This window comes from Helicoverpa armigera, chromosome 23, assembly GCF_030705265.1.
Source record: "Helicoverpa armigera isolate CAAS_96S chromosome 23, ASM3070526v1, whole genome shotgun sequence".
Taxonomy (NCBI): domain Eukaryota; kingdom Metazoa; phylum Arthropoda; class Insecta; order Lepidoptera; family Noctuidae; genus Helicoverpa; species Helicoverpa armigera.
The window spans coordinates 812220-824768 of NC_087142.1; the positions used below are offsets into that span (position 1 = coordinate 812220).

The 12549-nt window shown below is 40.2% G+C and overlaps 1 protein-coding gene across 2 annotated transcripts; it reads left to right on the forward strand.

Annotated features, from left to right (window-relative positions):
* Nucleotides 1–2164: 2164 nt before the first annotated feature.
* Nucleotides 2165–11877, forward strand: LOC110376770 (protein masquerade). 2 transcript variants are annotated; one of them, XM_064040869.1, is made up of 11 exons: nucleotides 2165–2278; nucleotides 4260–4438; nucleotides 5975–6157; nucleotides 6616–6765; nucleotides 7243–7377; nucleotides 8162–8320; nucleotides 8953–9120; nucleotides 9616–9768; nucleotides 10209–10364; nucleotides 10942–11069; nucleotides 11756–11877. In XM_064040869.1, exons 1-11 carry the CDS (start codon nucleotides 2197–2199, stop codon nucleotides 11778–11780), a joined length of 1518 nt encoding a protein of 505 aa, XP_063896939.1. In that variant the 5' UTR covers nucleotides 2165–2196; the 3' UTR covers nucleotides 11781–11877. The 2 variants fall into 2 exon arrangements, with proteins under 2 accessions (XP_063896939.1, XP_063896940.1); XM_064040870.1 differs by lacking the exon at nucleotides 7243–7377.
* The last annotated feature ends 672 nt before the right edge of the window (nucleotides 11878–12549 follow it).

Consider the following 12549-nt stretch of genomic DNA (forward strand, 5'->3'; position numbering starts at 1 on the left):
GGTTACTAGTATCTACATGAAAATAGAATTATGTATGAACTTTTGACTCATGCCTTAGTAGATTTTCAGTAATTTTTAAAATAAGATGTTACCCTTTCAGCCTTGGAGAGAAGGTGGCTCTAAGTTTCAGGTTTCAGATGTCCATTTGACTATGAGAGTTAAGGAATAGAGAGTGCACCGCTATGTATGCTTGTGCATATAATATTTCCTGTGTAATTAGCTGATCCCCTTAGAACCGCACCAGAAGACTAAAGGATATTATGTCTAGCATCAAATGGACTTCAAACTGAATCCTCAACTTTGCTGGCTTTAAGCTTTTGAACAAAATCTTGTCATTATTAAATGCACATAACTGCAAAAAGCTTCCAAGTGGCTGAAGTAATATCTGTGTTGCGCTTCTATATTTAATTCGTACAACTGAGAAGGCATGTGGAACAAAATTAATTAGTCCATGTTTTAGATAACCCTGAAGTACTAGACACGTATTTCTTCTTTTTTCTCACAAATAAGTAACGAAGAAAAACAACACGCTTGGATTTTGTATTACGTCACTTCTAGGTACAAATTTTACGTAGATGAAATGTCACAAGCCCTCCCATATCTTAGTTTTTTTTACTTATCTAAAAGACGGACTAATTACCGCGACTTACAGTGTTAAGAAAACACTTTCCTTAGCATTTATTATGCCTTTGTTTGCTTTGCTTAATAATTGTTATAAACATTAATTGGTCATGACAAAACAAACAATTGTTGCTTGTCAATCAATATTGTGAAGACCCAAAATTGACAGGGTTTTATCTTGACTGTTATTATTGAGAAATAATCTGATTAGTTACCTCTTACTTATTACATTTTGTGTTTGTAAATATCTAAGATGACTTAGTACCTACATAAAATTTATACAAAATTGAAAATTGCGTTTTTATTGTTACCCTTATAGTAGAGGCAACTTGAACAGAAAAAACACGAAGTACATAAGGGAGTATATGGGGTGAGTACATAAGGGAGTATATGGGGAGAGTACATAAGGGAGTATATGGGGAGAGTACATAAGGGAGTATATGGGGAGAGTACATAAGGGAGTATATGGGGAGAGTACATAAGGGAGTATATGGGGAGAGTACATAAGGGAGTATATGGGGAGAGTACATAAGGGAGTATATGGGAGAGTACATAAGGGTATATGGGAGAGTACATAAGGAGTATATGGGAGAGTACATAAGGGAGTATATGGGGAGAGTACATAAGGGAGTATATGGGGACAGTACCTACATAAGGGAGCATATGAGCCAATAGTGGTAACGGGTAACATTTTCATACAGTGGCAAATGTCGGCATTTTTTACGTATTTACATAAAAATACATTAAAAATAATTTTAACTATAAAACAAAAAACAAGATAGCGTCCCACCGGTATCGGAAACATGGAGCAAGGTCGGCGGTTAGGGCCCTACAGAGAGAAACCTGACGATGTGTGCCATATCCAGAAGAGATTATAGAAGAGAATATATACTAGAATATATCCAACTGACTAAAGAGAGTCTCTTTGGATGTCAGTCGAGGCTCTTGGCTATTAAGCCAGTGGCTGAAACGACTAAGAAAAGATTGATGGATTGCCTGAAAGATGACATGAATAGGAAGGGAGTGAGTGTCAGTATGACGAGTGACTGGGGGAAATGGAAGAGAATGACATATTGCGCCGACCCCAAGTAAAATTGGGAACAGAGAGGAGGAAGAAGGCTGAAACAACTATCGACACAACGGAGGCAGAAAATATGTGAATTCTGCAATCGTTATGTCATTAGGACATTTACCAAGGTTTCATCAAGGTTTTAAGTTATTTTTGTTATAAATAAATTGACAGGTTTACGGTTCACCTGTGAGTTTTCTCTCGCGTTGCTTGAAACTACCATAACTCGAAAAAAAAGCCTACGTGAAGGTCTATCTCTGTGTTAAATGTCATCTCAATCGGTTCAGCTGATTCATTTTTCAGATAGGTCATCAGACCTTGGTACATTACCTTCACATCCGTTATATTAGTAAGGATTAGTCGTAGGTTTTGCCTAATTTAACTAATCTTAACACATTCAATCGCCTAACTCCGCTCGAACTAATTTCGTAGGTACGTACCTACATCCACAGAGTAGGATAGCAGTTCGCAGGCGCGCGAGTCGGACAGTGGACGCGTCATGTAAGATGCTGTATAATTGTGACGTCATCATGTTATTGGCGCGAATTGTGTTTCTGACCACCGTAGCCGCAGTGACACACCATCCTGGTAAGAGAAGTGACAAACAAACATTGGACCAGTTTCACCGGTTCTTGATAGTGTCTGATAGGACCAGGACCTTTTCTCACAGATGAACTAGCTAAATAGCTTTGTTTTTTCTGGTCTCTCTGGCAGAATATACAGCCTTTATCTGGCAGATAGCATTAACTGTGAGAGAACTAACTGACACTTTATCGGTAACCAGTGAAATATGGCTACCTACAATTTGAGGATCCTCGGTGATAAGCATTGACAGTTTCTGATCAGGTTTGGTTTTCATAGCTTTACCATTGCCATTGCTCAATCTGATGAGAGTTTCTTCTTGCCTCCGCAAAACTTGAGTGTTTGAGTTGGACCTGATATGGCACTACTTTAAATAATTTGAAAAGTTTTTCCGTTATAAACATAACATTACTGGCCATGTAGATACGATTACTTCAGTACCTATGGAACAATACCATACCTATTTTTATGCCCTCACAAATAGGTAGGTACTCTCACTAGTTTACAATGCTAACAACGCTGAGGCATGAAGAAGATACGTTGTGATAATGAGGGAAGTTGGGAACAGTACATTCTATATTGATGGAGGCACTTCGAGGCCCTTCGTAATGAAAACCGCACCGTACTCCGCAGATTGAGTCTGCAAGGTTCAAGGAATTGATGTTGAGGTCATAAATCCTCTGCGGAAGAATTTGGATTCCAGTGCACGGAGAGACACCAGGGTGGTTTAGCCAGTTCATCCCTTCGCCCCTCCCCAGGCGAAGGAAGTTCAAGAGGATTTCCCATAAAAAAAATGGGGTCGTAAATCCCAACAGTGATGATCAAACTGTTATGTTGTATCTACCCCAAGTGAGCAACAGTTGAAGACTGTACAGTTACCATGTCCTGAGGGAACTTTTGGCACCTCAATCATCAGAGCCTTCTTTACCGGAGCCATATGACTTCGCTCCCAATTGAAATCTTATTTTTTAGAGTCATAATCATAACTGAACTACCCATTATACTCCAAATGCCTTGTGGATCCTATTGGCCGGTTCTTTCGGGGGTCGATGATCTTGTCGGTACAAATACATACATATCATCGGGTTTTTCCAAGTGCTGTATTTATTTTTAGCACACGTCTTTGTTTGTGGTTTTGCCGGCTTTCATAAACATTAGGTACAGTCGCTGACTAATGGTTTTAGTTTAATAGATTCGCAAAATCAGGTACACTTAGGAAAGACGCAAGACTAGGAACTTCAGGTGATCAACTGGACCTTAATCCTGACCCTCAGTTTTTAAATGGTAAAATTTACTCAATAATCATTTTACGGGTTAATTTCGAACAGTTTCAAGTGGCTCAACCATTAATGTCCGCGACTGTACCTAATATAAATGTCTCAGTTAACTAGGTATGGTATTGAGTCAGTATCTTGATGTAGGTACGAGTATAATGCAATTTGTCTAAACATCCAAGTGGTATCAAGGAAATAATGGACGGATTATGAGAAAGGTGCTAACAATATGACTGGAAAGTCTTGCGTGATGATGTCAGAAAGGAGTATGTACGAGGAAGATATGATTAGGTCCTCCAAAATTGGAATAAGTGCAAAAGGATGATGATGAATGCTGAATTAATAGAATATTCTTTAATCATAGCGTACACTACACACTAAACAGTCAGCCGATAGTTGGCCCGAAAGTTGGCAATTTTTTTTTTAAGAGCATCTTTGTTCCACACAAAGTTTTCAGTCGATTTCATACCGGCAAAATACCTCACCTTTGTAACGCTTGTGCTACCATTCATCTTCATACTGATTTACGAGCTCCAAAAAAACTATCGGCCGACTTAAAGTCTGCAGTGTGCTACTCTAATATTAAATTGTAGAATGATACAAACACAAACAATACGCGGACACTCTAATAGTAGATCGCAGGATTATACAATAGCTTATTACGTAATTGTTTGTATTGTTCTGCTGTTGCAATTTCTGATACATCTTCCCAGGTAACATTGCGTGTCCCGGGGTTTGCGTGGCGTTGCGTATCGCGCAATATTGCGAGGCGTACATGGATGCCCGGGATTTGTGTGTCAAGGGAAAGGTCTGCTGCGTGTCTGAGCAGACCAGTACCATCCTGCGACAGATTAATGACACGAAGTTTGACATCAGGAGGCCGACAGTTTCGGTAAGTATTTGGACCCAAAAAAGACATTTTATAGCCAAAGACACAAGTAGAAACAAAATTGATGCTTTCTAAGAAAAGTAGTCCTATGTCATACAAAAACAAGATGGAGTCACCATCTCCCGAGCCTTTCCCCAATTATGTTGGGTTCGGCTTCCAGTGGAAGGTAGAATATAAGTGTAAATATTAAGTTTAATGACTGACTACCCAACTATATAGGACCAAACATATTGCTAAGTCTTCCACACGCCAAAAACATCATCATAACGGCGTTCCTTAAAATAAAAGACTTTTGTTGAAAGTAGGCTAAAAATCAGTAGTGTTTGAAGGTCGAAAACATAAAACACCCGCTTCACTACTTCTTACATCTTACATGACACTAGAATGAGGAAATGATAGAACGCCGCTGAACAAACTTTGATGCCTGTAGCACACCTCCGCTGCGAAACCCAAAGGGCGAAACCGCCATAGTTTCGCTGTGAGTTGTGAGTTGTTGGGCGGCGAAACAATAGCGAAATTCCCTGCTCTAACGTACAAAACTGACTATGACGTTGTCTCTTTCTAACATGATTTCGCTCATTTGCTTAGGCGCCGTCTACATCTCCGCCCGTTGTCCGCCAGTTGTCCGCCAGGGCGGAGATGTAGACGGCGCCTAAGCAAATGAGCGAAATCATGTTAGAAAGAGACAACGTCATAGTCAGTTTTGTACGTTAGAGCAGGGAATTTCGCTATTGTTTCGCCGCCCAACAACTCACAACTCACAGCGAAACTATGGCGGTTTCGCCCTTTGGGTTTCGCAGCGGAGATGTGCTACAGGCATCAAGGAACACAATTCTGTCAGCGTGTCTTCTTTTCTCCAAACACTATCGCTGAGGCTTTGTCCCGTATAGGGTCTCAGCATTATACTGAGCGAGGGCCGTTCCACGTGGGTGTGACGCATATTTCCCCTTATGTATAAGGCGGCCAACTTTCCGAAAACTGAATGCGGGACTTAACCTTTCGTGAAAAGGGGCATTGAAAAATGATCGGACGGAACTGATAAAATAAAAACCGTAAGCAAAAAGCTATAATTAAACCTATCAATATCGTGTCACAGCGTGCACTAATGTCTTATTTTCAAAATCATTAGGCCTCACGAGTTCAGTAGAATTAAAGAGAACGAGATTATATTATAGGTAATCTGTGTTCCTGCACTGTTGAGCGTGCGCGCAGGTGGGTGTTGTGTAGAAGCGTGGTAGACAAATAGGGATGCGGGACATGCGGGACGCATACAACGTTTTGCGGGACTATTTTACTAATAATTTCAAAGCGGGATTTCGTCAAGTATTGCGGGACGGTCCCGCAGAATGCGGGATGGTTGGCCGCCTTACTTATGTAGGCACTTTCTTCTCGCTTTGTTTTCTTGTTGTAGTCGTTTATTTTCAGTTTTTACTATAGTTTTTGTTTGTCTATGTGTCACACCGGCGTGAATATTTTCTTTCTTTCTTTCTAATTTTGCCGAAAATCTTTCAACTAATGCTGTGACCTAACTGTCCACAGCCAGCGACGATGCCAGCGACAACGCGAAGCCCTAAGCGGCCCTGCACCGGCGACTGCGTCGACAGAGTCTTCGCTCTCTTCTGCGACCACGTCCAGCACGACATGGCGTGTTATAACAACAAAATCTGCTGCGTCATCAAGGAGACACCCTCGAATACCAAAGTGATCACCACTACTACACCTGTGAGTCATTCAGCTTATTGGTACACTTTGTCGGCCAAGAAAATATAGTATAGATAGGTTATATAGGTAGTATGTTCGGGTTTGTATGTTTTAAGGGTTTAAGAGTACCTATCCACGCTGAGGCATTTTAAAAACGTGTGGGTCGCAATACAAAAAATACGCACCCACGTGCTCTTGTCACTTGCACATATTAACTTGCTCCAGCTACATGCACCTTGTAAACTTTAGCAGGGTAGTCTAAAATCCAGAAGCTGCACCAGAGAGCACGTCAGTGTCGCTTCTGATCTCTCATGGATCTCTCTTTGGTCGTTTAGAATTACCGTCTGAACGTTCCGTGAATTGGGAGTTCATAAGACTTATCTTAGACCATGCAGCCGCTGAGACCGAAAGTCGGTCTGACCGTCACTATTCTGTTTCATTTTTATTGATATGCTTTTTTTTTTTTTTCTAAAATCCAGAAGCCCGGCCCCAAATGCCTCGGAGACTGCGTGTCTCCGGTTTTCGCAGTCTCCTGCGACAAGCTGGACGAGCAAGCGGTATGCACCGGTATGAACCGGTGCTGCCTCGACCGCCTCCAGCAGACCACCGCCAAACCTAACATTACAACTGTAAGTTTCACTGTAGGACCCTACTGGCTTCCGCAATACTTTGTGAACTCGAAGAATACTCTTCCGTCTATTAATCACTACATTGTATAAAACAAAGTCGCTTTTTCTGTCCCTGTGTCCCTTTGTGCGCTTAAAACTTCAAAACTACACAACCGTTTTTTTAACAGATATGGTCATTAAAGAGGAAGGTTTATATGTATAATAAATTAATAACATGACATTAAATGGTGTGGAAATAATGTTATCCCTTGCGAAACCGGAGCGGGTCGTTAGTAGGGTATGAAAGAATTTTTAAATTGGGAAAATATAAACAAACTTTAGGGTCTCTCCCCGCGCTGGGGGGATTTGCCCTCTTTGTGTTGGTGAGCGCAATGTGGGATATTTTTGCTTCGGAGATTCTGCTGCCCATTTCTCAGCAAGGAAAGGCATTTCTAATTATTTGTGTGTATGCTAATAAGCCTTTCTGTTTATAACCAGTGTCGCGGCTTTTGCTACCATAAGGTTATGTCAGACTTTTGCTTTAAATGGGACCGCAATGGTTCGTGTGACGGCGAGAAACTCTGCTGTATAGACGACGTGGAGAGAAACACAAGTACCTCTATTGCTTCTACTGTGAGTTTTAACAACGTCATCAGCCTTTTGGGCTCAAGTTCAAAGACAACATACACTTTTTTATCCTAAGTTTTTTCTTAAAACAACTGCAAAATGCGTCGACACCCTTGCACCTTCCCAGTACCTACGGCGAGCTGTGTGGATGCAATTTGCAAGCGATTAGTGGAGTCCACTCGTGACCAAAATGCTGGCCTATACTTCGGTCAAAGAATTTGCATTGCCATTCAGCGTGGCAATGCAGCCAGCCTTGTGGGTACGATTCCCGTTGACAGCGATGTGAATGAGTTTTTTTAATACTTTAATAGTAATTCCTTGCCTTTTTTTAATAATTTGTAAATAATCTTTTGTTTATTGTTATTTTAAGTTTCACTTAATGTAAGATATATTATTTCCGTAAATATAAAACATCAATCAAAAAAATAAATAACTGTCTACTTTGAAACTTGAACGTAAAAAATCATAGTAAACAGTAGATTTAAGAAAACTGACGTTTATGTTGTCGTTGGACTTGGGCCTGAATGTCCCACTGTGTAGAGTAGAGTACTGCGTCCTCCCATATACAGAAGAATTGACCACCTCACTTGCTCTGGGCAGTTTTGCAATTTCAGGCTTGAAAATACACGTTTCCTCAAGATGTTTTTCCACTCACCTTTATAAAGTACCTAAGGCATTTTTTGGAAAGTACGTATTACTTTTAAAAAAATACATTTGCCTGACTTGGAATCCTACTTTCTTTATGTTTTAGTATTTTATTAATATGTATGTATTTACAAATGAAAAATAGACACAGCGGCCTGAGAACAAATGCCGAGGTGACTGCGTGGATCCGATTCATGATATTTGTGGCAACGTGGACTTCGCGGGCGCGTGCCCCGGGATGACTCGCTGCTGCCTCGACGAGATCGAAGATAGTTACATTAGTACTACTGTTATTAACAACCTTGTAAGTAGTTTTAAACTTCACTACATAGTATAAAACAAAGTCGCTTTTTCAGTCCCTATATCCCTTATGTATGCTTAAATCTTTTAAAATATGCAACGGATTTTGATGCGGTTTTTTAGATAGAGTAAATGAAATTCTGATGACAATACAATATACTGCAGAATTGATCTGATGATGTGCACTAAGTATGAATGTGGAAGGATGGAGAGGCAGAGGTAGACCGAGGAAAAGATGGATTGATTGCCTGAAAGAGGACATGAATAAGAAGGGAGTGGATGTTAGTATGACGTCTGACAGAGAGCAATGGAAGAAAAATATTTATTTATTTATTATTAAACCACCTTAAAACTATCATCACAGGACTTATCTACTTACTTAACACTATTCTAAAAACTACGTTATTTACAACTATTGTATTATACATTATTCTACTTGGTAACATGGATTAAATATTATTATTCTAATTATAGCATAAAATAAACAGTAATTTCTTTGTGAATTCACCCAAACAACATGTAAATACATCAATCTTTTTATGTAGGTCATATATATCGTATCACAGCTGTGTTTGAATTTTGTTTCTTACGTGCATTTGTATAAGCGTGTTTTGACCTATTAATTTATTTCCAAAGGCCAGCCACATGTGCCGAGGGGAGTGCGTGGACCATTTCTCGGCGGTATTCAGATGCCAGAACCTCGCTGATGCAGCAGTGTGTCCTGGGAAGCAAGGCTGCTGTCTCGACAACCTCTTGAAGCCTACCACCACTACCAGTACCACTACCACTACTATTAGTACTCCTGTAAGTTATCGAGTATGTTTTAAAGCTCTAGACTGCCTCGTTGGTATAGTGGTCGCAAGCGCAGCTGCTGAGCGCGAGGTCTCGGGTTCGATTCTCGGGTTGGGCGTTTTAGAAACTTTCACAAAGCAGCCCGTAGTCTGGAAGTTGGTGATTGATACACCCGTGCATTGAAGAGCACGTAAATGTCGGTCCTGTGCCTGATCTCTCTCCGGTGGTGTCGGATTGCCGTCCCATCGCGTTATGAGAGTGAAGGAATATTGAGTGCACCTGTGTCTGCGCGAATGCTCGTGCAATCAATGCACTATAATATGTCCTGCGCAGCTGGCTGATAACCTTCTATGAGAACAGCCGGCCTTGGACGTATTATTAAGTTATCAAATAACTTTCGAAGTAAAAACAGAAAATACTTATTTGTTCTGTTTTTAGTTCGAAACCTTTACCTGCTTATTTTATATGTTCATTTTTAATGTCTCATTTTTATATTCTGATTTGTAGAGTCCGCCGAGACCATGCAGTCACTTCTGCGTGGACCCGGTGAACAGTCACTGCTACAATCCTGACGAAGAAGGGGAGTGTCCCAACTCCATGGTGTGCTGCTATGACCTCGACGGGATAACCACCACTAAACAACCTAGCTTTAGTATTATTGTAAGTCCATATCTATTTAGTTATTACCAGCTTCTGCCCGCGGCTACACCCGTGTCTCGATATAACTGCTTCCCGTAACAGCATGGTGGCAAAACTATCGCATGTCCTTCTCCCGAGTCTAAACTTCCTCCCCTTTAATTTTGAGCTCAATAGGTCCAGTTGTTTACGCGTGATGGCGTGATACAAGAAGTAAGTTTCTTTGTCGATTACAAGCTCAAGTAAAAATGGCTGAGACGATTGGTTAATATTTGACTGAGAGATAAATGCTAGTTCCATCGGGAAAGGTTAACATAGATTTCATTGGAATCGGTTCAGTAGTTTTGTTTGATACATAAATGGAGAAATAGAGAACATTCAATTCATTGTTTAAATAGACATAAAGCTACATATAAAAATACCCCCTAATTTATTTTAAAGTTTTTGTTCCATCAATAAAATAGAGGCGGGGTCCCCCTTGCGCGGGTGAATGCAAGTCAGGGCTGTTCTCCCTGTTCTGTGCCAAGGTGGACGAGGATGCCTCGTGTCCTGGAGACATGCTCTGCTGCCTGCCACCGGACGAACCAACCACGACTATCAAGACTACCACTACTACTGTTGTGAGTAAAATGGAAAATTATAATTCAAATCAGTGTGTAAAATGGAAAATTAGTATTAGAGTGTGCGTAGGTACACTACAAAGATTTAGACGGCCGATAGTTGATTTTTGCTCATAAATCAGTATGGAGTTGTTTAGAAGTACACAAGCATTTGTTCGGTATCAGACCGACTAAATAAATTAACTTTGATTGAATTCATTCACTCAAACTCGGGTTTTCCGGGCCGAAAAAGCTTTGTGGGATCTAGAAACTTTCACAAAACAGCCCGAAACCTGGAAGTTGGTGGTTGATACACCTGTGCATCGGAGAGCACGTAAATGTCGGTCCTGCGCCTGATCTCTCTCCGCTCCTGTCCAGATTGCCGTTTTATCGGGCTATGAGAGTGAAGGAATAGTGAGTGCACCTGTGTCTGCGCAAATGCTCGTGCACTGTAATATGTCAACCGACACCTCAAAGAGGAGGAGCTTAGTTCCGAGTTTTATATATGTTAATTCTTTCGCCCATCATTTCGAGAAGCTTAGAAGTGAAGGAAGGCTTATAACATTTTCTTTCTTTTTTTCTTATTCCTTACCTGCAGGAGACATGGCCGCGTTGTCCGGGTCAGTGCATCCACCGGCTGCTGGGGGTGCGGTGTGACCCCCCCGCCGAGCTGGTGGACGGCACCGAGTGCGAGCCCGAGGGCTGGCAGTGCTGTGTTAATACTAGGTATATATCTGTTTAGTGCTTTACTTTAGACATAGCTAGCTTGATGTTAAGTTTGCCAAAATAATGAAAAAAATATATAAAAAAAATTGACCAAAAGGACTGGGTATTAGTAACTTAACATTAATATTGCAATATTATATAGTACAGATAACTAGCTATTTACAAACTCCTATTTACACAAATACATACCTACCTAATACCTATACAAAGGCAAAATTAAAACTACCTATGTATAAAAAAAATCATCAGTATCGCTGTCAGATATTAGTAACTAAATGTTAGATACCCTTACAAACTGTATTATACCTACATTTTTTTGCTACGTCACCTTATGTGTGTTATGCCATAAAAGTAGCAGATCTCTGAAGCGCCATTATAGGCCAAGGTTTGGCAGCCGCTGGCTCTTGGGCTATTATATTATTTGAGGGGCATTGAAGATTCAACTTTACAACATTTCTGCACTGCTTGGTTAATGTCTGAAAATTGCAAAACCAAGAGAAAGCTTACAGGCGTTTCAGTATTCAGTCGTTACACTCATTTAAATAATTTTCCTACCACAGAATAGATTGAGTTTACCCGCCCCTATTTCAAACTATCTGATGAAGGGCATTAATACTTTTCAGATTTCGTTTACTGGGATAGTTTTTTCTTTATTGTAAATTTATGGTATTCTGTAACTGTTCCAGGTTGAATGAAGTGAATCCTCAGTGATACTACGTAGTGAGCTAGGTGCTTGACTGGACTGGAACGTGCCTACTTGTCTACCTAAGACAGTTTGAAGGAGCTGGATTTTATGGAATTGCATGAGAAATTAATAATAAAGATTTACAAAAAATGCGATTGATTTGTTTTATTTCCTATGAACTTTCTCGTATTTGTAGAAAGTCTACTTCAGCTTGAACTAGCTTGCAGAATGAACTTAGCATTAATACTTATGCTTACAGATCTGGACAACATACCTAGGCTACTTTTTATTGCATATGCATTTGGGATTTCGAGAAATAATAAATAATATTTATTAAATACATTCTCTACTGATATTATAAAGAGGTATCTGTGGAGATCTAAGGGGGAGGCCTATGTTCAGCAGTGGACGTCCTATGGCTGAATGATGATGGTGATGATTATAAAGAGGAAAAGTATGTTAGTTGGTTAAACTACTGGACCGATTTTTAAAATTATTTCACTGTTGGAAAGCTACACTCTTCCCTAGGCTATATTTTATCCCGGTACGGGCAGTAATTTCTACGGTACGCGGATGAAACCGCAGGAAAACGGCTAGTAGGTAATATTTCTTTCACCTCTTAAATAATGGCTAACCCTTATTTTACTACTTAATTTCCAATTTAAATTGGAGCTGAATTACGTCATTTAAAGTGACACATATTTCTCCCTTATATCATAAGTACATCGAAATAAGATACTTTTATTGTACATTTTATACATAACGGTTACCGAGGACGATGGGAAGCAACTGTAA